At 46.7% G+C, this 27,344-nt stretch overlaps 1 protein-coding gene across 6 annotated transcripts in view; it reads right to left on the bottom strand.

Moving 5' to 3' along the window:
* The window catches only part of IRAG1 (inositol 1,4,5-triphosphate receptor associated 1), a 108,594-nt gene that overhangs the window by 62,726 nt on the left and 18,524 nt on the right, over positions 1 to 27,344 (bottom strand). For all 6 annotated transcript variants that reach the window (XM_033120378.1, XM_033120373.1, XM_033120374.1 and 3 more), the window contains exon 2: positions 5,457 to 5,614. In XM_033120378.1, the coding sequence (XP_032976269.1) occupies positions 5,457 to 5,525 (69 nt within the window). In that variant the 5' untranslated portion in view covers positions 5,526 to 5,614. The remainder of the gene's footprint in view (positions 1 to 5,456; positions 5,615 to 27,344) is intronic.

The following is a 27,344-nucleotide window of genomic DNA, read 5'->3' as shown; positions in this document are numbered from 1 at the left end:
GGGCACTGGCAGAGAGAAGGGCCCTGCAGGGGGGCAGAGTGGAGAAGTAAAGTCAGGATGGCCCAGACCGGGATCCCAGCTGGGTGACCTCGGGGAGATTACTTAACTTCTCTGAGTTTCATGTTCTCAAACTTTGTGTGCAGCTAATCATCCCCATTTTCCAGCTTGTTTTAAGGACTCGATGAGATAAAACCATAATAATAATGCTGGGGGTGTGTGGAAGATGGTCAGTGTAGTGACTATGTCCCCACGTCCCTCTCTCATAGCCTGAGGGCAAATGCCTCTGGGGAGAGGGGGTCTGGACACACAGAGGAATTAGTGCTCTTGTGACATGATTGAAGGACTCTCTGGGGACTTGGGAGAAAATGATTATTCCAGCAGCAAGTCCTAAGAGTACAGGAAAGAATGGAAGTGCTTCTGCTGAGGTCTGCTGGACACGGGGATCCCTGCCAAGCTCTGCAGACCAGTTCCCTGGCTCCCCAAAGACTCCCCAGTGCCCAGCCCGTGAATGCCGCCAGGCCCTCAGGGCCTCCCTTGCCTCTGTGACCCTCTTTCCTGCCATTGTCCACTACATTATGAGGTCAGGGATAATCACCAGATTATCTGCCTTCTTTATCATTGTTTTTACTCTCATGCCAAGACACTTCAGGAGAATAGAAGTATCACAGTATCTATTAGCCTTACCCTGTGGAGAGTGTATCACCCAGCCAACCAGTCAGCCAGCAATTCATCCATCTTCATATTCTGTCCTTTCCTCCTCCCTCCTTTCCTAGCACTGTTCCTCCTTCCACTTATTCTTCCCTTCAATACAGGCATTTAAGTAACCAGCCCGCCAGTTGTCTATCCAACCTCTCACACAACCATCCATGAGTCCATCCATCCATTCCTAAGCTCTGCTGGAGCCTATGATGAGAATTGGAGACATACACATGAAAGACACAGCCCCGACCCTAAGCAGCTCACATGCGGGCCTACAAGGGAATCAGAGAAACAAAAAACGACAATCTCCTCCATTGCTCAGAATAGGAGCTAAGGACAAATAATTATAATACACATTCCTGACCATTGTAACAACAAACATTTCTAAAATACTTTCCGCTTTGTCTTAAGCATTTCCACACCTACACTCCCACAGCTCTTACTCTGTGACCAGAACCACTAGAAGCCATTCTGGGGAACTGTCCTCTTGCCACTTCCCCAAATTCTTTTCCATAGAGGATGGAGTATTAAGAACCTGCTCTCCATGCCTGGGGCCTCTGTTGTCCAGAGCACTGGCTTTCCTGCTGGGTGGAACCAGGGGTGGCGGCAAAGCTGGCAGGAACACCTTAGCAGAAGCTTGGGTTTGAATCTCCACTCCACCATGCACACCAATGTGACCTATGACAATTACATAACCTCACAGAGACTCAGCTTTTTCTTCTATAAAATAGAGATAATAATAATATCTACCTTGGAGGGATGAGACTACATAGCAGGTGCCCAACAGATGTCTCTAACATCTAGTGCACCAGATCCTAATTCATTCCTGATCATTTATTTGAAGATATTTCATTAATGATCTTAATTAAGGCAGTTCTTGTGATAAGTGGAAATGAGCTCAGGGAGATTTAATTCAAAATCTTCAATTGGGACATTCAAGGTACTGCCTGATTTCTAGTGGTTAGAGTGTACTTATCTGCCATCGTTTTCTCATCGGTAAAATAGGATAATAATCGTATCTACCTCCTAGAGTTGTTGTGAAATTACTACATGTAAAGTGCTTAGAGCAGTGTCTGTCGTGGAGGAAGCACAGCATGTGGGTTCTCATTGGGGGAGTGGGGGTGTCCCCACTCTGCACAGTCCTTACCAGGTTCCAAGTGCTTTGCATGCAGTATCTATTTTGTCTTCATCTCATTCCTGACAGAGAATTGATTCTTTGGGTCCTAAACCTTTTTCCCCCACTGGGGAAAAGTGTCTCCAGGAAGGCACCCCTCCCTGTTCAAGGGCCAATCCAGAAAAAGCCTCACAGAGTGCATTGTCAGGAGGCTTTAGTTCTTTGTGGGTTTTGATTACAGCTTCCAATTAGGGACCTAAAAGGTGTGTGTGTGTGTGTGTGTGTGTGTGTGTGTGTGTGTGTATGTGTGAGTGTGTATGTATGAGTATGTGTGTATGAGTGAGTGTATGAGTGTGTGTGTATTATGAGTGTCTGTGTGTAGAGTGTGTGTATGAGTGTATATATGAGTGTGTGTGTATGTATGAATGTGTATGTATGAATGTGTGTGTATGAGTGTGTGTGTATATATGACTATGTGTGTATGAGTATGTGTGTGTATGAGTTTGTATGAGTGTGTGTGTATGAGTGTATGTGTGTATGAGTGTGTGTCTGTGTATATGAGTGTGTGTGTATATATGACTATGTGTTTTTGAGTATGTGTGTGTATGAGTGTGTGTGCATGTGTGTATGAATGTGTGTGTGCATGCGCAGAAAGAAAAACAGGATCTAGGCCTACCGCTTTACTGTTGTGTGAGAAGGCCTCAGCTAGTGTTCGTGTCAGTGATGGGAAATGGAGGCTTCGGCCTGAGGAACCAGAAGTAGGGCTGGACCCCGGGGAGCTGTAAACTCAGAAGGATACTCTGTCCTCTGCCTGCTTCACAGAGTGGGAATTCACACGCTACTAGGAGTTCTAGCAGAGCCCTCCTGGCCAACCCTGCTTCCCTGGCTGCCCGGTTTCCGCTGCTCCCAGGGACTTAGGCTCCAGCCCCTGGAGACTCCAGCCCAGCTCACTGGCCTGACCCTCCCCCGAGGCTGTAGCTGCCTGAGAAGGGTTGTCTAATGGCTGCAATAGAGGGAGATGCTGTTCACTGAAAACGCCTGTGGGCTTCTGGAGAACTCAGGGAGTCCTAGTGCCTGTCAGGAAGGCCGGAGAATAAAATAATCCAGAATCTAACGTGGCCTTCAGTCCGAGGTCTAACCTGTCCCCGCTCTGTTGCCCCTCAGGCCAAAGAAGGCACTCAAAGGCTGGCTGAACGACAGAGTCTAGGATCCAGACACTAACACTTGCCCTGGGGAAGAGATGAGGAACCGGAGGCACAGAAAATTTAACACTCACACAAGGTCCTCTGTTATTGGACCTGGACATCCTGGCTCTGGCTCACCTGAATTCCTCATGGGTCCTTCTCCTGCTGCATTCTGGCAATGCAGAGGCTATTGAACCTACAGTCTCCTCACTATCTTGACTTCCCACAGCACAGAGATAGAGTCATGGCATTTAAAGGACGTTCAGAGACCCTGGGGCCCACCCCCTCATGTTATAGAAATCTGGTTCTGGCTCAAGGTCACAGGGAGAGTGAACTTGTGGGGACTTAGAATCTGGAGCTCCTGCTATTCAACTAAGGTTCTCTGACCCTCAACTGCGTGGTTAGCTCACGGAGCCCTTCCCTGCTTGGCCATCCCTAGAGACTCACCCTCACCTCTGACCAATGGAGCTGTACCTAGTGTGGTTTGAAGCCGTGATGGTCAGAAGGGCCAGCAGGCTTTTGTACTGTCTGGTTTTGTGTCTCCTGAGAAGATTTGAAAAATCTTTTAATTAGAGAAGTTTAGAACCAAAAGGAACTGAACTCAAAGTAAAAAGATCTCTTCCCTGAGGATGGAGTTGCATCTTTGCCAATCTTTTATTATCATCTTTTAGGAATACTTGTATTCTTGGGGAGCACAGCATGGCAGCTGTTTGGGGGGGTTGCTCAGGATTCCTCCTGGAGCTAGATTTTGCATCAGAATCTGCCTTAAGGACACTAACTATTGTTGGTGAAGGAGAAGAGGTCAGGGATAGCCAAGGAAAATAGGGGTCCAGGGCTGGGGAGTAGGGATGCTAAGGGGACGGGACCCGGGAAAACCAGGACCTGAGGATTGGGAGCAGCCACAGCTGGCTCCAGACGTGTTTTTCTGTGTCATCATTCCCTTCTTTAATCTCCAAGCTTTCAGTAGATTAACATTTTTTTGTTGTTTAAACCTTATAGTCCCCGGTTGGCAACATTTTGTGGGGATTGCCTCACTTGGTGAGGAGCTGCAACAGGAAAGGGATAGCAAGAGCAAAGCACTGAGTTTGGGGGAGTCCAGCCATCACCCGCAAGGAGCAGAGAGGCAATATGGAGCCACTGAGAGCAACTGAGGAGCAGCAACCCCCCACCCACCCCGCCCCCTAAGACATTCTTGGGAGGAGGGCTCAGTAAAACCGTGAGCTGGCTGCCAGCAGCCAAAGACATGGGGGTTTGGCCCACTATCATTTAGAAATTCAAGGGCCCCCCCAAGGCTGCCAAGTTCTGCAACACCTTAATCCCATGAGCTTGAGATATGGAAATATGACAGGCCATTCTTTTATAAGTATTTATTATCTAAGTCCCTACAGTTATGATATGCAAGAAAACAAGTATCATCATAACATGGAAATATTCGCTAAGGATCTGCCCACTTGTCAAATTAATGCTCACTCATGCATTCTTCCCTGACTTAACAAGTGTGTATGCCTTCTGGAGGTCAGTTGGGGTGACCTCTCAGATATAACAAGTCAAGTTTATACAAGTGCCAGCAACTGCAAAGTTCATGAGCTCAAAGAAAACAAGGTGGGAGAACTTCACTTGCAAGGTCTTGGACCAAGGAGGAACAGATAGAGTGGGATTAGTTAACAAAAGAACATATTATGAGGATGAGGCAAGATAGATTCTTCATGAAAGAATGCTTTGAATAGTGAAGGATTGAAAGAGGTGCTTGGGAAAATGAATGAAGTTCTCAATTATTAAACAGTCTCCTGAGGAAGGTGCTGTAGAGTAAAAAGTGAAGGAACTGGTATCGTGTCAACAGACCATCTTACTGGTATAAAAAATAAAGACACCCACACCAAAATCAACATACTTGATTAATTCTTTGTTCATTCTAAAAAGTGGCATACAATCTGTATTTTGTAATATGGGTAGCTAAAAATAACTTGCTTTCATGATTTCATTTGTACAATACAATCTCAGTGAGACTCTTTAACCTATTTTATCGTTTCCTTTTTTATAATACAATTCTGCTAAAAATCTTCTTCACTGCTTACTATGAAAATTTGATCTTCATTTTAAGTGGATTCACTTTAAGTGATTTTTGCTGGTGCTCGTGGCTCTGGTATGAGTTGGTTCTCCTCCATGTCTTTCTCCATTTTAGCAGGGCACCTACAGAGTTAGGCTGGTTTGACTTCCCAGGAGGCCTCATTAGGCACAGGCTAGGAGGTTCCACATTCAGGGTCGGTGGCGGCCTCGGGCAATTCAAAGGAACACTGTTTATTCCTCAGTGTGGATGCTGCACACCTTCCCCAGGGGCCCACTGCAGCCTGCAAGGGCCATTGGCAACCCCTCTGGCCAGGCTGGGCACTGAGGCCTCAGCCCAGGGCGGTTGGCTTGGCCCCAGCCAGACTAGCCACAGGCAGGAAGGGGGCACTTACTTGACCGGAAGGGCTCTGGGCTGCCTGTGGCTCTCCGGGGGGCTCCTCGTCCTCAGGAATGTGGGGCATGGTAGCCTCCTGGCGGGAGTGGCCGTGGGTGCCCGGAACCTCTGCTGTGTCAGCCCCAAAGATGCTCCAAGAGGCCTGGGCTCCGCAGGCTGAGGAGATGCCAAAAGTACAAGTCAACTCCACTCCCAACCCTGACCCCAGCTGGGTTCCATTTCCAGGGGTCATGAGCCACAGACAGACCCTGCTTGAGTTTGCGTCAACAGCGGAGGTGGGAATAGAGGGCAATTGGAATTGCATTTCCTCCTGTTCACTAGCTCTGTTTATAAAGTCAGAGGTGGCCTTAGAGATTTTGCATCTAATTTGGTCCTTACAATAAACACAGCTATCCCAGAAGGGAGAAAAGTACTTCAAACTCCTCAAGCCAACGGACGACACTCCATTGGGATCAGATGTGTACTTGTCTACCATTTAGTGAGCACCTACTGGGTGCTGGGCACTGTCCTAGGAGCGTTACCAGCATCGCCTAACTTAATCCTCACGATGACCTCTGAGGCAGCATTAATATTCACATGTCATAGATGAGAGAACTGCCTCAGAGAGCGGCAGTCACTTGCCCAAATCATACCAACAACCAAGCATTTGAACGCAGGTCTTCCTGATTTTGAGGCCACTATACTGCACAGCCTTCTTCGGCCTAGTGGAGAAGAGGAAGGGGTGGTGATTCCTGATTTCCTGCCCCGGAGCTCACCTCACACCCTTCAGCAGCTCATGTGACCCAGTATGGGGCTCTCTCACTTGAGGATGGTCCTCATTGAGCCCGTCAGTCCTGCACAAGCCACAGTTCTGGAGGCTCAGCCTGGGTGGGTCTCATGTGCCTCGTGCAGGGCTCACCCCCAGCAACCGTGGGTTGCCTCCCCAAAACCAGGCTGATCCCCTCCCCGTAGTGGAGCAGCCTTGAGTCCTGGCTGGGATCGATCCCATTAGCATAATCTCATCCATCTCGCCACAGTGATTGGCTCAGGGACAGACCATAGATCCAGCCTAAGCCAACGAGCACGTGGCCGTGTTCTGGGACCCAGTGCTTTCTCTTGCTCTGGGTGGTGAAGTGTGCAGATGTGAGACCCAATGCCATTTTGCTCCCATGAGGAAGGCCAGACTGAGGATAAAACTGACACACACAGAAGACAGGGCAGAGCCAAGAGACCTGCAGAGAAATGGAGCTGGAGCCCGGATCAAAGTTTATTGGCAGGCTGAACTCTTTCTAAACTAGCTAGCTACATAAGCAATAACATTAGTGTTTAAATCAATTGGGGTTGGGTTTACTTGTAACTACTAACTGCTCTTTCGTGTTTCTTGCCAGCCAAGAGGCCTAGGACCATGATCTCTCCAACAGCCCTGAGCCAAAGGATCTGGCTCCTCTGCTTCCTCCTAGAAAAGGGGACGAGTAATGTCGGGTCTCTATCTGGGAGGCAGGATAGCAAGGTAGAAAGTGCGCAGGCTTTGGAACCGCATTCCTGGGTGTGAGTCCCCCGTCTGCCACTCACTGGCTGTGCGGCCTTGAGCTTTGGCTTCGCCTCCGAGCCTTGTTTTCCTTTTCAGGGGAACAAAGATAAGAATGCCTCCCATGTAGGACCGTTCCAAGGAGGAAATGAGGCAGAGCACCCAGCATGCTGTAGGTACTCACGGAGTCCATGTAGGTACAGGAGGTCCTCCAGCCCAGGCAGCTTAGCCTGAGTCCAGAGGGCTCTGCCGGCCTCTTCCCACTCCAAACTCCTTCAGACCATGCGCCTGCTTTGGAGCTCAGTCAGAGGCGTGTGTGTCAGGTGTGGGCATCTGTCAGGACAGTGGCTGGTGCCAGATCGGAGCCTGCCCCAAAGCCCTTTGGCTCTAGGCCCTTTCTGAGCCCTCTCTCTGGAACAGGAAGAGTATCTGGTGTCATGGGAGGTAGCGGGGATTTCTGGCTCTTCCTCCTGCAGCCTCCAGCGGTCTGCAGCTTGCATCGGACCCAGAATAGACAGACTCCTTCAGGTCCCTTTCCTCTAGGGGGATGCGAGATGCCTTCAGGGACCTGCAGAACCAACAACCAGCCTGGTTCTGTGACTTCAGAGGTTCCCTGTGGGAACTGTTCTGTTGGGCGGCAGATGAAAACCACCAAGCATAGATGTCAGCCCCCTGACTGTGGCTGAGGGCCGGTCCTAGGACCCGCCCTCGTGGTCCTGGGTACCCCCCGGGGCCGGTCTGTAGACCCTGCCCTCAGCCACAGTCAGGGGGCTGCTGGGACACACACAGAGAACAAAGGACACTGTCATTTACTGAGTACCTACTATGTTCTGGGTCTGATGCAAGCTGCAGACCACTGAAGGCTGCAGGAGGAAGAGCCAGAAAGCCCCGCCACCTCCCATGACACCAGATACTCTTCCTGTCCCAGAGAGAGGACTCAGAAAGGGCCTAGAGCCAGAGGGCTTTGGGGCAGGCTCCGATCTGACACCAGCCACCGTCCTGACAGATGCCCACACCTGACACACACGCCTTTGACTGAGCTTTCCAAGGCAGACACACGGTCTGATTCATCATGGGTAACCAGGAGATGTATTTAAAAATGTTTGTTGATTTGTATTTAAAGAACTAGTTAACTTTAGCCCCTCGGTTGGTTGATGTGACCATCTTGATTTTTGTCATTCTCTGCTGTGGAAAGGTAGTCTCATTTAGCTCTGAAACAGTTGGGGTGACCCCTGCTGGTCATCTCGAGAAATCTCAAGTGGAAGAATATTCACCAACTGAGTCATTCATTCATTCATTCATTCATTCATTCACTCACCACAAAAACCTCACTTTACACCTACTCTACCAGGCCCTGTACTCGGTGCTGGTGACATAAATATGATGAAGATATAAGCCTAGCCTTCAGGAAGAACAGAATCCAGTAGCAGGAGGCAGGTGGAAAGCAGTACAATGGGGTAAACACTTTGAGAAGTTGCAGGATCCCAGAAAAGCGTCCCTAACTATGGAAATGCTGATGGGGGATATAGTTGTAGTGAGGATTCCACATTTGAAATGGTCTTTGAGCTGAACCATGAACACTGAAACGCTGAACGCGATTGTTCTGGACAGACGAGCTGGAGACTTAGAGGGGGCGGCTAGACCAGAAGGGAGAAGCCATACTAGGCGCACAGAGCCTGCCTCTCAGGAATGCGAGCTGGGGGCCAGGTCATGCGGTCTCCCATCCCACGTGGTCCCGGTACCAATACACTGAGTATCATATTTGCCCAACGGTGAGCTCTGTGATTAATTTCTTTCACCTTTACTTAGACTTCAGCAGCAGTGATGTCTTAATCTACACAAAATGTATGGTGCTCTGCGTGCTGAGAAAGATTCAGACAAGTGTAAGCATGTTCAAAAGGGGGTGGGGAGCAGGATGCAGGGGGACAAGATGTTGTGTTTGAAGAACTAAAGGTCTTTAGCCTGGAGAAGAGAAGGTACAGGGAGAAAAAAAAAGTCTTCTTTGAAAGACATTTATGTCGTTCTATTGTCCCCAAAGGACAGGTGCATGAACAGTGACTGAAAGGTCAGAGCAAAGCAAGGTAAAACTTTCTAGTGGCTGCAACCATCTGAAGATGCAGGGGACTGCTCTTTAAGCTCCCTATTTTGGAGAGTTCCAACAAAGCCTGGGGCAAGGGACACAGGATCCCTAACTCATTTCAGTAGTCTTTTCTCATCCTAGAAATCCCTAAAATCCCAGACTCTTCCTAGTCCCCATAAACCACAGGTTTGATGGCCCCATCCCATAGTGCTCTGGGATCATGGTATTCCAAAGTCACATTAAAAATATCTCCTTTTCCTTTCCTCCACCGCTTGCTCCTCAAGAAAGACCAAAGAGTCAGTCCCTGGGTCAGAAGACAAAGTAACACAGAAATGAATTAAGTCAGACAAGCATGAAGAGGTGTCAGCTGCTGCTGGATAAAGCAGAGTAGAGGCTGGCTGAGGTCCCACACTTGACAAGACGGAGCCCCAAGCTCCTCAGGGGGAGCCCCAGCAGCTGCCCCTGCCAGGGCCATTTCCCACGCTGCTCCTGGCCCGTTTGCTTTCTCTCCCAACCATTATTATAAACTCGCTGCTTAAAATAGCAAGGTAAAGGCAGAGTCCCTCCCCCAGGGTGACATCTGGGTTCCGCTGGAGCTCGTGGGCACGCGGACCTCTCATCCATCTCAGCAAAGTTTAGAATACAATCTCCAGGAAGCGGTGATCTAGAGCGCCTGCCCATAAAAGGGAAAAGTATTTAGTAATGTTTGGTCTCCAGCCGCTCCTTCTTTAACCCATTTTCAAGGACCTTCTTGCTGCCTCTCCAGTCTGGTCAGTAAAGGGTTAGGTGGGTTGTTAGCCAGTCAGATCTTTGGACTCTATTCATTCTGCCCCAGCCAGCGTTTAGGTCTAACCTGGCCCATTTTACAGGAAGGAAAACCTAGGTACAGAGAAGGGAAGCAACCTGACTGGGTCCAATTATCTTTGCACCTGGTGCAAATTATCGAAGAGCCTCTGCTAGAATAACTATCCAATTATTTAGTGTAACTGAAAACGCCAACTATCTGTGAACAACATTTAAATATTTTATCTGCCCCGGCCATGCTCATGAAAGAAAGCAAACTAATATACTTGTCTTCATTCTTTCATTCATCAGATATTTCTAGGTTGCCCACTGCATACTGGATACTATGTTAGGTGCATTTCAAATGCTATCTTATTTAACCCCTGTGAAACGGGTCTCATTTTTTCCATTTTATAAAGGAACTAAGAATCAGAGAGGATCAGCAATTTGCTCAAGACAGCACAGCTAATAAGTGGCAGGCCAAGGATTATACCCAGGTTAGTTTGATTCCAAGGTCCATCATGTTTCTCCTCTTCTGCTCTGCCTCCTCCATCAGGAGTTCTACTGGAGTGGAGCAGCAGAATCCCGCTGAGGACCTGCCCCACAGAGAAGTGAGTGTGCATTCCCAGTGAGGCTGAGGATGGTGACGGGGCAGGGGGTGTCAGCAGCAGGTTGTCAGGCCTGGGGTCTTATGAAGGCTAAAGAGTGGGCTCACAGTTTGAGGTTGTATGACTCCCACTGTGTGGGAGGGGGAGGCAAATCTGTCCATTCATCCATCTGTCTGTCGGTCCATCCATTCACCCACTCGCCTTCTGACTCTTCCATTCATACAACTGTCCATTAGTTTGTCCATCTAAACTTCCACTCCAGAAAGTTCCATGCTTGTTATGTCAACAACACAGGCTCTGCCCCTAGGAATGGTCACTGAAGGACCCTGTAGGCTGTGGGGAGGGCAAGAGAATAGGAGAGGGCTGTTCTAACAGTGGCCGTACAAGCAGAGGCCTGCCGACCTACAGCTGGCAAAACACCTCCATCCTGCACACATCAGCTGGGGGAGCTACAGTGGCTTTCTATGGGGGCTGCCCAGAGCATGGTTTAGCAAGGGACTTTCCAGAGATCACCCCCTTCAGTGCTCTCAGCAACCCTGTGAGGCGGGTAAAGTAGCGTGAGTACTATTAACATGATTAGTCCCACTTTAAAGATGAGGAAACAGAGACCTGCAGCCTTGTCCAAAGTCGCATCACCCAAATGGCTGTGTTGGAAGTCAGCAGCAGGTCTGTCTGACTCGCCACCTCCTGGCAGGGCCGAGCCCATCAGTTCATGGGTAGCCGTCTTGGCAAGCAGTGGCCTCTCACAATGGCCGCAAGGATGCCTCTTCCAGAGCCTCACAACCAGCCCCAAAGAGTCAAACCACAGTGTCCCAGGAGCACAGCCTACAAGCTGAGTGGCTCTCATAGTCTCTCTGTTAATTTTTGGGTTTCGGGAAAAGACCCTTCTGGGAAGCCACGGGTTAACCCAGACTCCACTGACCTTTATGGTGACTCAGAATTCTCCGAAGGGAGTTTTTTGTTTTTCCAGCTTTGAATTTTTGCTTTCATTTTAGCAGCACAAAGAATTTGAAAGAGATCATGTTGCTATTAATACCACGGGTCTATCTCTAGATGAAGAATTTGATGGAGGAAATTGTTTGGGGTGGCTGCACACGCATGTCTCTCAGTCCCTCTGCAACTTCAGGGGGTGACAGCGTGGGCCTCTGGAAGTTGACCAGTCCTGCCCCCTGCTCCCATCTGACAGGTCCAGACAGGGGCAAGGACTTGACCAATGCCACACTGTGAATGAGGGGCAGTTAGAGAAGGTCCGAGAACCCCTGATCCCCGGGCCCAGGGTTTGCTTTCAGTAAATAATAAGCAAACATGTCCATGCTGTGAAAGCAGGAGTCCTTGGGCAGCGTCTTCCAATGTTCCTTCTTCTCGTGGGAGAGAGGGGACGCTCCCTGCTCCCTGCACTCGCCCTAGGGCTTCTTCTCTGTACTCACAAACAGAGATAAAAGACCTTTAGACATGATTGGAAGTAAGCCAACCAGGGGCTATGCACTCTGGCCATGCTGACCAGTGGCTACAGGTGGTGGGTTTAGAGAGCTGTGGTCATCCCAGGTCTGTGCTGTGCTCAGTCTTGGGGGAGCAAGGCTGGGGGGTAGAAGGGTGAGAGGAACAAGGGCAGGATGAGGGAAGAGAAGGACCTTTCCCAGGGATTTTTCACCCTCAAATCCAGGGGCTGGGAGTACAGAGGCTGCGGCTTAGCGGTGCTTCATGAGGCTGGCCCTGAGCACCCCGCCCGCCCCGGGGTCTCCACCCTTTGGCCATGCTCTCCAGTCCTGAGGGTCTCTTATGGGTTCTGTTGCCTGCAGGTGCCTTCTTCCCCTGATTCAGAATCCATTCTAGTCCTGAAAGTGAGCCAGCATCTTCTCAGACAGTGCCAGGTCCACACCCAGGAGGGTAGGACAGGCCAGCTTCCAGAGGAAGAGTTCGGGAGTTGGTGTGGTGCTCAGTGTGGGGAGGTGGGGTGAGGGGAGTCCGAGGAGGGGGCAAGCTGCAGGATAGATGGCACATCTGCAACAGTAACGGATGCCTCTCACTTTCCCTGTATCTCTCTCCCCCGTTGCCCTTCCCCGCAAACAAAGAGCAAGGCCATTCCATAGTCACGGTCTTGGGAGAGGGTTGTAGCAGCAGAAGGTAAAAAAAAAGGAGTTTATCTCTGCCTTATATGTCACCAAAGGCTAGCCCTTAGGGAAACGTAAAGTGCTCAGGGCACAGAAAAGAGATTTGGGGGAAAAAAACTAAGTAAATGTAAGTCTCCCACCACCCAAGACCAGTAAAATAGGGGGCAAGGAAGAGACAGGAGAGGAGGGATAGAAGCTATGAGGGTGTGGGCTGTGGTGAGTCCCTGAGAAAGGGGCCTGAGCCTGCTTCCATGGGGAGGTGGGTAAAGAACCCCAAATCTGAGAGCAGAGGTCTTAGCCCCATTTCCCAAACAAAACCCTGAAGAGAAGACCCCCAAGGGAGGAAATGGCTATTTGGTCTGACTTGATAAGGCCTTTAGACATTCTCAGTTTCTTGCTTCCCAGGGGGTGAGGGTGGGCTGGGGGAGGGGAAAATAGCACAATCATTTCTGTGCACCCAGGAGCAGAGAGTTGCCAGAACTGAAGGTGCCTTGAAAAGGTTGACTCACAGGTTACCTACTGACCAAGGACTAACGGACAGAATGATGGACGTCTTGTCAAATGCTGGCTTGGACAGATGACTTTGGGTACTGGGATACCATTTTCACCCCAACATCCTGGTGCTTGGGGAGCCCTTTGGACCTTAAATGCCACTATGAGGAAGAGAAGGGTTGGAGAAACCCTGAAATGCCTGAGACCCAGATTCTACACCCCCTGAGGAATGGTAAGGCAGGTCCCGACTTCCATCCACCACCACCCCGTCCAGCCACGACAGGAAGTAAACCGGAACATCTCCCCAGGTTTCCTCTCCAGCTCATTCATTTCAGCAGTTCTTTTTTTTAAAAATAAGTCCACTTGAAAAAATTTTTGCTTCTTGGAAATATGTACAATTGCTCAACCGGAGGCAGTTCAAAGGCACCGGGAACAGCAGAAAAGTATCTGAGCTTCCCATTTAGCTTCGAGCAGAAATAAATCTTGTCCGGTTCTCTTTGTTCCCGGCCGCCCAGCAGCCTCTTCCCTGAGTCACTCACTCCAGGGTGACATGAGTCACCATCCTGGGGTCAAGGACCACACGGTGTTCCTGGGTCTGCAAGGCTGACCAGGGCACCGAGGGGCCATCGGGAAGAACGGTGGCCCAAGAGCTGCCTCCGAGGTCCTGAGGCCGTCTCTGCCCTCTCCTGTGTGTGACCTCGGGGAGTCTCTCGGCCTGTCTGGGAAGGAGCTGCATTTCTAGGCCCTTCCGACCTACACGTTGTTGGAGCCTCTCCAGTGGTGTGCAGGAGCCTGCTCATGCCAGCTCACAAGAGCTGAATGGAAAATTGTCAAAAATCTTATGAGCTGGTCGTTAAACAGACATCATTAAAAATTAAGTTACCATTAAGTTCCATTAAAAACAAATGAAAGAAATACCCCCAAATAACCACACACTAATTATTTTGCTACATTTCACTATTATCTATATCCTTGAGATGATTTATTTCTAGTGTATCCATGCAGTAGAAGCACTATACAATGACGTGCTACTGTACATCTCTTTCTAACTGCATGTTCAGTGATGTCCCGTTAGTCGCTTGAAATTAGGGATGATGGAAGTATTTATACCCCAGGAATCAGCAAGTGGTACATATCAAGGCCTTTGATTCCCCGAGAGAGCCAGTTGTTAAACATCTACGAGAGCACCTCTGAGTGTCTCAGTGCCAGGCCCCGTCCTCCTCACCCCTGTCAGAGTGCAGAAGGAACACAAATGATTTTATCACCTCATGATAGCATAGTTATGGAGATTTGAACGCCAATTGCCTTTGGATAACTCTTCCCAGGTGTACCACAGGCCCCTCACACTCGTCATGTCCCAAACAGAACTCACCCGTTCTTCCCCTCCCCAGCTCTACCCTCCCCCAAGCCCACTCTTCCTGTTCCCTAGTGAATGGCACTCAAGCTGAAAACCCAGAAGTCATTGTGGCTCCTCCTTCTCTGTTACCCCCACATTCAGTTAGACTCCAAGTCCTGTCAATCCTGTTCAGACATGTCTTTGATCACTTCCTATCTTCCCATGGCCACCACCTCAGCCATGGCTTTGTGTGACCTGTGTTACTGCAATAGCCTCATTGGTTTCCTTACCTGTGATCTGGCCACTTCCAACCACCCTCCGCAAGATGCCAGGGCAGTTTCTCTAAAACATAAATTACATCACCCTTCCATTTAAAATCTTTGAGGACTCTTTTTCCATGGGACCAGTTCGGAGTCAAGATCCCAGTCTTTCTCTCTGGCCTCATCTCCTATTTCAACATTGTGCTCCAATCACAATGGACCAACAGCCAAGCTCCAAACATGCCCTGCTTTTCCACGCCCTTTGCACATAGCTTTTTCCCTATGCCTGGGCTCCCTTCTGCCCCCTTTCTATGCCTGATGAACCCCTACTCATCTTTCAAGACCCAGTTCAAATATCCTCTTCTTCATAAATCCATTCCACCTCTTCACCCCCCTAAAAAAGGTACTCCCTTCCTATTTCCTATGGCTGCAGTAACAAATTACCACAAACTTGGTGTCTTAAAACAACACACATTTATTATCTTACAGTTCTGGGGGTCAGAAGTCCAAAATCCGTCTCAGTGGGCTAAATCAGAGTATCAGCAGGTCTGCACTCCCTCTGCAGGCTCCAGGGGAGAAGCCATTTCCTTGCTTTTCCAGCTTCTAGAGGCCACCTGCATTCCTTGGCTGGTAACCCTTTCCCCGTCTTCAAAGCCATCAGTGTAATATCTCATCTCCTCTCAGACCTCTGCTTCCATCTTCACATTCCCTTTCAGTCTGACTGACCAGCCTCCCTCCTTCTTATAAAGACCCTTGGGATTATATTGGGCCCATGCAGATAATCTGGGGTAATCTCTCAGTCTAAGGATCCTTATTTTAATCATATCTGCAAAGGTCCTTTTTCCATTTAAGGTAACATATTCACAAGTTCCAGGGATTAGGACATAGACATCTTGGCGGGGGGTTGTGGGGAGGGCAGCGGAGGATTATTCAGTTTACCACACTTCTGTATCCTTGCATGGACCTCAGTTCAGCTAGAATTTGAGCATCTTGACAGCTGGGACTATACTTTATTCATATTTTTATGACTATTTTAATAAATATTTGTATTTTTATGACCAACATTCAGTACAAGGTCAAACACAGAATGGCCACTCACTGTTTGTTCAGTTAATTAGTGACTGAAACCATATCACTAAAAAATAGATTAAGAAGGCTTTGTTTTAATTGGCAACCAGCTTCTGTAAAAATACAATTCATGTAGAGGTAGCAAACTCAAATCCTTGATGGGCCAGGCAGGTGAGATGAATGACAGCCACTATGGAGTGTGGCAGACCAGAGAGTACAGGTACCATCTAACAGGGCCAGGTACTATTCAATTTTAAGGTCACGGAAAAAAAAAAAAAAAAAAGACAGTCTTTCTTGGCCAAATCTCCCAATTTTTTAAGAAAAGTCAAAATCCCAACTGTTTAATATGAAATCCCCCAATTCACAAATGTTAGATCTAAATAAAAAATTTAGCTCGGTACGGACTCTGGGGACATTCAGAATTCAGACACGTTTCACCTCAGCTATTCAGTCACTGAGCTCAGCCTTAGATTACAACCCGGCACAAAAGCTGGTGGGCATGAACGAACGATGCTGGTTCCTTGGAAAACATAGAAGAGCAAGTTGCATTTTAGAACATTTCCAGCCAAGATGGTTAAAATGCATAAAGGTTCGATGCTTTAGACGTAGTCTTTTTTGTTCACAATATATTGATTAGGAAGAAAAACAGATGATATGCTCTACTTTCATTTAAAAATCATAGATATTTTTATGTATGTGTATATATATATATATATATATATATATATATATATATATATGTTATGTGAAATATATGTGGATAGATATATGGCTGTCTCTATCTATGAGAGTGGGGTAGAGGGGAGAGAAGTTCAGAAGGCTAAAATCCAAATGTTAAAAGTGGTTATCTTCAGTGGAATTATGAATAAACTCCAATGAACATATTTTAAATATTTATATTTTTCCATTTATTTCTACAATGAGCATGAATTACTTACATAATAAATAATAGAATTGTTAAAGGGGAAAAAAAAGATAGTCTTACTGTCCTGAAAAAATTACTTAAAGAGAACAGTTTATCCCTGTGACCATGGATCATTTAGGCATCAATGATCTTCATTTCAGTGTGTGCTAGTTGAGGCTCTGACCCTTTTTGTGTAATTCCCTGTCTAGAATTCCCTGGCCACCTTTTGCTCTTCCTTAATACTCAGTTCTAATGTCACTTCCACCAGGAAGCCTGCCCTGACTTCCCCCTCTGATGCCCTTCTGGGCTTTGTGTTCTCCCTCCCTCATGGCTCTGTTGCTTTGTCTTATAAACATGTGTTTACTAGACCAGCAGTTAGTTCTCATCCTTTCTGCTACCCAATGCCCTTAAGGTGTATGACCAATTTCTACCAACTAATGATGCATAAATCTCCAGGGTGGTAGAAGTGTGACTAGTCGTCTAACTCTGATAAGGCTCCCTTTGTGGGACGCACGTTCCCCTCCAACCCCCTTCTCAGCCATACTCATTAAGAATCATGTCTTTGATGCTATATATAGAAAACCCTAAAGACTCCACCAAAAAGCTATTAGAAACAATCAACGAATACAGTAAAGTTGCTGGCTACAAAATCAACGTACAAAAGTCCATTGCATTCCTATATACTAACAATGAAATCTCAGAAAAAGAAATACAAAAAACAATTCCTTTTGCAATTGCAGCAAAAAGAATAAAATACCTAGGAATAAACTTTACCAAGGATGTGAAGGACCTATATGCTGAAAACTATAAGACATTTTTAAAAGAAATTGAAAAAGACACAAAGAAATGGAAAGACTTTCTGTGCTCATGGATTGGAAGAATCAACATAGTTAAAATGGCCATATTACCCAAAGCAATATACAGATTTAATGCAATCCCCCATCAAAATCCCAATGGCATTTTTTAAAGAAATAGAACAAAAAATCATCAGATTTGTTTGGAACCACAAAAGACCCTGAATAGCCAAAGCAATCTTAAGAAAAAAAGAACAATACTGGAGGTATTACACTCCCTGACTTTAGCTTGTATTACAGGGCTACAATAATCAAAACATCATGGTATTGGCAGAAAAACAGACACATAGACCAATGGAATAGAATTGAGAACCCAGAAATAAAAGCACATAAATATGGACAGATAATTTTTGACAAAGAAGCTAAAAACATACAATGGAGGAAAGACAGCCTCTTCAATAAATGGTGCTGGGGGAATTGGAAAGCCACATGCAAAAGAATGAAACTGGACTGCTATCTGTCACCATGTACCAGAATTAATTCAAAATGGATTAAAGTCTTAAGCATAAGACCTGACATAATAAACTGCATAGAAGAAAACATAGGTACTAAACTTATGGACCTTGGGTTCAAAGAGCATTTTATGAATTTGACTCCAAAGGCAAGGGAAGTAAAAGCTAAAATAAACGAATGGGACTATATGAAACTTAAAAGCTCTGCACAGCAAAAGAAACCATCAACAAAATGAAGAGGCAACCAACTGAATGGGAGAAGATTTTTGCAAACAGTGCCTCCGGTAAGGGGCTAATATCCAAAATATACAAGGAACTCATAAAACTCAACAACAAAAAAACAAACAAACAATTGAAAAATGGGCAGAGGACCCGAAGAGACATTTCTCCAAAGAGGACATACAAATGGCAAATAGATATATGAAAAAATGTCTCAACATCACTAATCATCAGAGAAATGCAAATAAAAACCACAATGAGATATCACCTCACCCCAGTCAGAATGACTATCATCAACAAGACAAATAGCAACAAGTGTTGGAGAGGCTGTGGAGAAAAAGGAACCCTCATCCACTGTTGGTGGGAATGCAGACTGGTGCAGCCGCTATAGAAGGCAGTGTGGAGGTTCCTCAAAAAATTACGAATAGAATTACCATATGACCCAGCAATCCCTCTCCTGGGTATCTACCGAAAAAATCTGAAAACATTTATACATAAAGACACATGTGCTCCAACGTTTATTGCAGCTTTGTTTACGGTGGCCAAGACATGGAAACAACCAAAGTGTCCTTCGATGGATGAGCGGATAAAGAAGTTGTGGTGTATATATACACAATGGAATACTATTCGGTGGTAAGATGATATAGGAACATTTGTGACAACATGGATGGATCTTGAGAGTATAATTCTAAGCGAAATAAGTCAGACAGAAAAAGCAGAGAAACATGATTTCACTGATATGTGGTATATAAACCAAAAACAACAAAAGAACAAGACAAACAAATGAGAAACAAAAACTCATAGACACAGACAATAGTTTAGTGGTTACCAGAGGGTAAGGGGGTTGGTGGGTGGGAGATGAGGGTAAGGGGGATCAAATATATGGTGATGGAAGGAGAACTGACTCTGGGTGGTGAACACACAATGGGATTTATAGATGATGTAACACAGAATTGTACACCTGAAATCTATGTAATTTTACTAACAATTGTCACCCCAACAAATTTGAAAAAAAGTAATAATAATAAAGCAGTGGCTTGCAGTCAAAAAAAAAAAATCATGTCTTAAGCTTCGGGACGCTGTGTGTGGTCCTCCCGCCATTCCTGCTGGGGAGACAGGGCAGCCAGCACCTGACTGTTCTCCGTAAGTGAGCCTATGCTCTGTCTGGGCTGATCAAAGCTGTTTGCTCCAAAACGTTTGTTCCTGGTTGGACCCGTGATTAATTATCCTAATATCTCTTGGAGTCTCTGTTTTGTTGTGTCATTACCAGGATGACAGCACATATTACTGATTTCCTTGGGCCATAGCCATTCATAATAGAAAGTCAGCAGTGGTAGTAGAAGTATTCATAATAATAGTTTTTGAACACTACTTATGTGCCCAGCACTGTGTCATGCTTTCTACACACATAGTCTCTTTTAATCATTATAGTGGTTCTGACCACAGTAATGATAGCTGGCATTAATTGAGCACTGACTGTCTGTCAGGCAAGTGTAAACTCTTTTGATGCTTTACCTCCCTGAATTCTAGCAGTAGCCCTGAGAAGTGGGTACCATTTGTATCCACACTTCACAGAAGAGGAAACAAAGCCAAGCAACTTGCCAAAGATAGGACTTATTAGATGGCAGAGTCAAGATACGTGACAAAAATAAGATAGGTCGTCTCTTGAAGAATCATAGATTAGGTCTTCCAGACTAGAGTCCCCATTTTAACTTTGAATCTTTTCTGAATCCATGTATAATGCTCTTTCCATTAAAATGTAACTAAAGAATTATTTTAAATTATGTCCTAGATAGTGGTGGGCTCTTTGGAGGCAGGGCCAATGTATGATTCATCTCTCAGGGTTTCTTTTTTTTTTTTAATTGGGGAATATTGGGGAACAGTGTGTTTTTCTAGGACCCATCAGCTCCAGGTCAAGTCGTTGTTTTCAATCTAATTGTGGAGGGAGTAACTCATTGGCCTATATGGGACTCAAACCAGCGACCTGGTATTACCAGCGCTGCGCTCCAACCATTGAGTCAACCAGCCGCCCTCTCCAGGGTTTCTTGAATAGATAAACAAATGAGTGAGCAAGTGAGTGAGTGAGTGAGTGAGTGAGTGAAAGAAAATGTGTCACATCCTCTATGATACAGAGGGTTAGGAGAACAAACCCTGGTTGGTGAGGAAGCCTTGGGAAGCCAAGTGACCCCCTCCCCCACCCCAGGATTGATTTCACTTGTGGCCCCATCACAGCCTTGGAGTCCCTCATGTGAGAAGTGAAGTAGACTTGGCCCCATTTTCCTCTTTCTGAACTGACATGAACACAAATCACCTGGGCAACTGCCTATGCAGGTGGATGGCCTGGCCTGCCCCCATTCCCCCTGAGCTTCCCAAGGTTAGCAGCTGAGTTTTTCTCCCAGTGATGTTACACAGTTTCCTGTCTCCCCTGACACACATGTGCAGATTTCCCCCTAGGAGTCTACCAACCAAAACCTGACAGAAGGCAGGGACTCCCCTGCTACCTTCATGCTTCTGTGTGTCCATCCAGGAGTACTTTGCAAAGTGACTTTTAGGATTAACTTATCAATGAGTTTCCAGCTTTAACCTAAACCCAATAGGAAACCACACGGCAGGTCCCCTAGCCCTTCTATCTCCACTTGGAAAGCTAGCCAACACATTCCCCAAATGGCTGACGGTGTGTGCTCAAATGTGCCATTACCCTAGCATCTACTGCCATGGCACTCTTGGAACCACCTACTTCCCAACAGAGTGGAGCCATGAAGTTTTGCAAGATGGTCCCAGCCTCTGATCCCAAACCCAATCACATGGCCCAACCTCTGCTCTGACAGGGGGATTTTGATATTGGTAATCCAGCACCTGGAAACACCTATTCCTGTGAGGCAGGCCTCTGGGAACTGTGTCTCTTATTCCAGGGAGAAGCCCAGAGGAATCAGGCCAGCTTGCTGGACCTTAAAGAGACCCAGCAATAGCCAGTCCTGTCCACACTGCACATGCAGACTCTCTCAGAAGCCATCAGGAGGGCCTACTCTGAGCCAACAACTTCTTCCTCAGATCTTCTGGCCTCTGCACCTAAAGACATCCATTCCTTAGGATGGGGATGAAGATGGAGAAAGACAAGCTGCTATTTGGCCCAGGACATGATATCTGTCAAGGGCCATTCAGACTGACAGGAGAAGCCTGTCTGAAAAGCCAGGATCAGCACCTTATCACGTAGGGAACTTTGTTCCAAATAAAAATAAAATTTCTTCCTTGACTCAGTAACACCCCTATTCTCCCCCCACCGCCCCCCCACCGACACACAAAAGAACATGCAGTTCCCAGGGTGCCTCTGTATGCCAGTCCTCCCTCTCCTTCTTTTCTCTCTCCCTTCCCAGCTTTGTTCTGGGAAGTGACCATCGAGCTTATATGCGTATGAGTCTATGCAGGAACTGGTTTGGGAAAGTCAGAAGGAAAAGATAGCCTCCACAGCGCCTGCCTAAATCATTCACTCGTTCAAGAACTGCTTGTTGGGCACCTCCTCAGGTACTATGCTAGGCACTGGGGCTCTGCTGTTTTCCCTCAAGCCTGCCTCCCCAGAAAGCCTTCCCCGGCCTCTCCCAGATGCTGCATGCTCTCTGTTCTATGACAGCATCATGCAGCTGTCCCCATCTGCCATGCGGTGCTTTCTGTTTCCTGTACATTAATTGCATCAGCCAAGCCTGAGGGCAGAGAGCTTTCTTTTGTGCCCTAGCAGTGGGCACACAGCACAGGTCAGAGCAATTGCTCAATACCTGGTGGATCCCTCCTTTTACAAGCAAGGACTTTAGGAACCAAAACTTGCTTCACTCTGTATACACCCAACACAGTATGTACATATTAGCTCTCAAACCCTCTCAGCTTTGTGAGGAAGGTATTATAGCTCCATTTTACAGATGAGGAAATCAAGCCTCAGAGAGGTACAGTGACTTGCTCTAGGTCACACCATCAGAAAACAGAGTTAGGAATAAAATGTGGGTCTCCTGCACCCAAAATGGGGTCTCTGGCCCTTCTCAAGAGACAACTCGTTCCCGTTCTTCTTTTATCAGCATAGACAGAAGAAGAGTACTGGGAGACATTTCCTCACGGGTGATCTTGATTGTTCCAGATCACAGCCCTACCTCAGGGTCAGCAAGGACAACCCTCGCTGAGGCACAGAACTAGAAGTCCTTCCACAGCACCCCCGAGGTTGACAGAAAGCAGCAGCAGCATCTAAGACAGAAGAGACAGCTCTTCCCTGCTGGGATGGAGTGCCCCCAGCACAAGTTCCACCCCCTGTTTATCTCCACTCTGGAAATCCCAGTTCTCAGAAGCTGTGGAAATATGCCCAGTAACCTGGCCCTGAGCTACAGGGCAGAGTCAGGCCTAATATGTGCTTCAGGAAGCCAAAGCAGGATTGTGGCGGGCTCGGGGACAGGGGCCTTCTGGGAAGTGAAGAGCAGACTGTGATGCCAATGTCCTGTGTGGGGGTGAAATCCTTCACTACTTGGGCCTCAGGCTCCCCATCTCTACAGCACCGGTTGGGCTAAGTTGCCAGCCCATGCCCCACTTTCTGCCCCTTGAGTTCGAGGTCCACATTATCTTTTGAGAGCAGTCATGTAATCAGTGGCGGGGACTAACTACTATTCCCAGGACTGCAGGCAGCCTCTGGACATTTTTGCATCACATCCCTCAGGTTACAGTGATTGGTTTAAGGGTGAGCATGTGACTTGCCCAGAGCCAATGAAACACAATAAGACTTTGCTGGGCATCCTGGGAAAGAGATTCTTACTCTTAATTTCAGATCTTGAATGTAAAAGGGTCCTTCTTGTGAAGAGGAAGAAGAACTTGTCTAAGAATGGATTCAACGTGAAAGAGAGCACAGCAAAGAACCAGAAAGAAACTAGGTCTTGTGGTTGTCGTCTATGGCCCTGATCAAGCTATGCCTGATATTTCTGGCCTTTTATGTTTCAAGAACCAATAATACCTCTTTTGCTTAAACGGGCTTGTGTTGGCTTTTTTGGCACTTGCAATAAAGAGTTCCAAAGGGTAGAAACAGCCTCGCCTATGTAAAACGGGCTCTACAGGGTCTTTCTCAACACCAAAGGCTTCTCTCACCTCACTGCCCTGCTGCCTACCTGAGAATTCGAGCTGGAAAACTCAGGTCTAGAGCAAACGAACTTGCCCTAAGTTATTCCCTAACTAAACTTACCACCATGCCCCTTTCCTCAGAACCAGCTTCTCCTTCTGCCATCCCTGCTCCTGTTGATGGCCTCAGCAGCCTCCCAGAAACCCCAGCCCAAACCTTGGACTCTCCCTCTCCCATGATGCCTATTTTCACCCTTCTTGTTGCTACATTACACATTTAAACTCAGGCTCCAGAGGAGGGACTAGGTTTGACAAGTCTCCGTGTTTCTGCCTAAAAGATAACCCGATGAACATAAAGACATGTTTTTTTGAGTCGAATTTCAACCTTCAAATGACAGTCCAATGCCGTTGCCTCCTTCTGGATGACTTCCAGGAACTCACTCCACCTACTCCTTAGCTCAGAATCAGATGGGAACTGACTGCTAACCCTTCTGGGAGAGTAGACCCCAAGACCCAAGCAATGAAAGGCTGTATGAACAGGCTCACCGGGTGGCAAGCCCTGGACCCCAGACGCATAGTTTGGGGGAAGGACTCCAGTTTGCAGGACAAGGAAGAAGCTCAAACCTTGCCCATCAAGGCCAATGGAGGGGTCAGGAGCAGTTGTGGATCTCAGCTGAGGTCTTTTTTTCACAAAAGCAGTCTGAACTGACCTGCATTTGCAGTTTGGTCAACTCAAAAGATGCTCCTTGGACAGAGGTTATGGCCACAAGAAGCTGTGTGCTAAAGAAAACAGAGCAGTTCCCTTGGTATCTTAAATCTATACAAATAGCTACAGGATTTGAGTCTTTATTTTTTTTTATTTTTTTATTTTTTTATTTTAAGGAGGGTGCAGCTCACAGTGGCCCATGCAGGGATAGAACCGGCAACGTTGGTGCTACCAGCACCATGCTTTAACCAACTGAGCTAACCAGCCACCTTGATTTGAGTTTTTAGACACCATTTGAGAGCAGACTGTGGCAAACAGTGATGTGAAGTGGCCTGGGAGGGTGGGAATGGGGAGAGTGAAAGCAGGACCTTGGGAATGTCTCTCCAACAGCAAACTTTGGTGTCCTGAGGCACAAGAATTTCAGCATATTGCTACTTAAACAGCCGTGTGCAACTGCTGTTGCTTACTGACATGAGATAGGAAATAACTACAGAGGATTTCTCTCTGGGGGAATTGTCACCATTCCACAATGGAAAGATGGGGAATGCATGCAAACAATTCCAAGACATCAGCAGAGGAGAACCTGTATTTATTGCACCAGACACTCTACCTGACTCTTTATATTCATTATCTTATGTAGTCCTTACAACAGCCATGGTATCATGATTCCCATTTTACAGATGAGAAAACTGAAGCTCAGCAAGGATAAGTAATTTGCTTCAGGCATCACAATCACTAAGTACAATAAACAGGGTTTGAGCTCAGGGTAGCCTGACTCCAAGCCCAGGGCTCTGTGCTTACCGTGATGAGGCTTCTAGGGCAACACAGAAGCCAGCAGCAGCAGCGCCACGCCCCAACACCACCACAACCCCCACCACAAAAGAAACACGGCCAGAAGAGATTTTTCTGGCTAAGGATTCACCAAGTCATGCTGGAGAAAGTACTGTCCTTTACATCAGATTCACAGATGTTGTCCGTTAAATTGCCGTTTGCTATTTGTTTACTATCTCTCCTTAAGTTAACTGTTTGGTGAACAGCTTACAGTTCAATCTAGGGGTTAAGCTGAATCATTTTTCAAAAGCTTCTGGAAATGCAGAACCTTCTGGAAATCTCTCCTCTGTATTTCCAGATGAGAGAAGCTGATAACTAACCAGAAAATGGACTCCTGGAAGGGTTGGTCTCCTGGTGAAGTAATCCATCTTCCGAGTGAAACATAACTTCCTAAAACATAACTTTGGTTGTATTTCTCCCTTCAGCAAAACATTTCAGTGGCTCTCTCTGCACTGATTCCCAAACCTGAGAGTGCTTACTAGAATCATCTGAGGTGTTTGATAAAATGCATACTCCTGGGCCCATTCCAGATCTCCTGAATCAAACCCTCTGGGGATGGGGCCCAGGAATCTGTATGGCTAACAGTCCCTCAGTGGAGTTTGATGCAGCATCCTCAGAAGACCAGACCTTGAAAATCCCTAGTCCATAGATAAAGTCCAGGTTCATTGGTATGCATGCCAGACTTTCTATTCTGAGCTTACCAACCTCTCCTGTTTCTTCTCCAGAAACTACCATCAAGGTATCCCACACCCCAGCATCTCCTCATGTTTCAGTTTCCAGAATATTCCATGTGCTTTCAAACCTCCCTGCTACTCTTGGCCTCGAAGGCCCACCCATTTCTCCCATCTGTCTTCATGGAAGACTCTATTCATCCGCTAGGAGCCTCCTCATGACCTTCACCAGATTTACCCCTTCTGTGCAGTTCCTTTCAGAATTTTAAATTGTTTAGTTGGGAATATAGACTGTAGAGCCAAAAAGGGTTAGGGTTTACCTTGTGTTTGCCAATTCCTAGTTCTGTGACTTTGGTTGTTGCATCTCACAAATTGTTGTGAAAAAATAAGTATACAAATATACATAAATTGTATATACATTGCCTAGTATAAATGGTCTAGCATAAAGTAAGCTATCAGAATGATAGCTTTTATTATTATTACTATTATTATTATTTGTATACCCATATTATGATGACATTCCTCTTATACAGGGTTTGGCAAATTATGGCCTGTGGGCCAAGTCTGGCCCACTGAGTGTGTAAAGTTTTATTGGAACACAGCCACAATCATTCATTTATGTATTGCCTATGACTGGTTTTACACTACAAGGGCAGAGTTGAGTAGTTGAGATAGACAGACTCTATCTGACTCACAAAACCTAAAATATTTACTATTTGTTTTTTTATAGAAAAAGTTGCCAAACTTGCTCTAACTTAATTGCAATTATTTGTTTTCAGGGTGGTCTTTTCCACATGGCTGACAGCAACTCAATGGTTTTCATGGCTGACTCCTATTCATCCTTCAAAACCCAATCTTTCTCATTTTTGTTTCCTCAGCATTTGATATATAATTAGGATTTGGCAAATGTTGAAGTGAATCAAATAATTCTTTAACTCACTTTAAATGCACACATCTCCAGAAAGCCCCTAGCAGGGAGGGGGCAAGACTTCCTGAGGTAATAGAGACGTACAACTTGGGGAAACCAGGGACACCTGGGAAGTAAAATCAGGCATTCGTGGGACCTGAGGTCTTCCCTGTAGCCCTGATTCTGAGCCTGATTCTCCCTCCTGGGATAGGGGAGGCCCTGCCCTCAGTGTACCGCATTCCCCTCTGCCTTCCTCCTCACCGGACCGCAGCACCTGGGCCTTGTAGTAGGAATATTTTTCCCTGAGGGAGAGGAGAGGAAAAGACCCATCTAGGAAATTCTCTTTTCCAAGGTTAGTATACTCCCATTATCCAAGAAGGCATAAATAGTTGGTCTAAATGGTCTGACGACCCTCGTGGCCCTTACCGTGGGCAATTTGATATACTCACTTTTAATAAATGAACTAACTGATATTTTTTTTCTCTGTAAATTTAATTTTTTTTGTAGTTTTGACTACCTATGAATTTATATTTCCTGAGCAAAGCTACTTTTGGGAAGAGAACTAGGATTTCAAAGCAGTGAGGCCATTTCTTTGTGAGCCTGTTATGAAACCACTCTGTGACCTTGGGCCAGTCAGGCCTTTCTTCTGGGCCTAGCTTTCAGCTTCTGTATAATGACTTTCAAACTTTTGATTCCCTGGAGTTCTAGCCAGAGGGGTGGCCTCCCCCAGCACATGGTGACGAAAGCAGTAGCCTGACTAGGACCCTCTTGATAGAGCTTCGTTCCTCTTCCTTGCCTCTGTGCTACAGCAACATTCTGCCCTGCCTTCGCCCCACCCCCTCAGCAATTCATTCCCACTGCCCTTTCTTGATACTTAAAGAAGATACTTTAGCTCTGAAGCAGATCCTCGGGAGATAAGAAAATGCCATTGATGTAGCTGGAAAAATCTGAGCTGGATGAAATGGAAAGAGAGCTCTCCCCTGAGGCCGGATGAGAAGTGCATGGGTGGAGGCCA

This window comes from Rhinolophus ferrumequinum, chromosome 11 (assembly GCF_004115265.2).
Source record: "Rhinolophus ferrumequinum isolate MPI-CBG mRhiFer1 chromosome 11, mRhiFer1_v1.p, whole genome shotgun sequence".
Taxonomy (NCBI): Eukaryota; Metazoa; Chordata; class Mammalia; order Chiroptera; family Rhinolophidae; genus Rhinolophus; species Rhinolophus ferrumequinum.
This window is presented reverse-complemented; position numbering and strand designations above follow the sequence as displayed.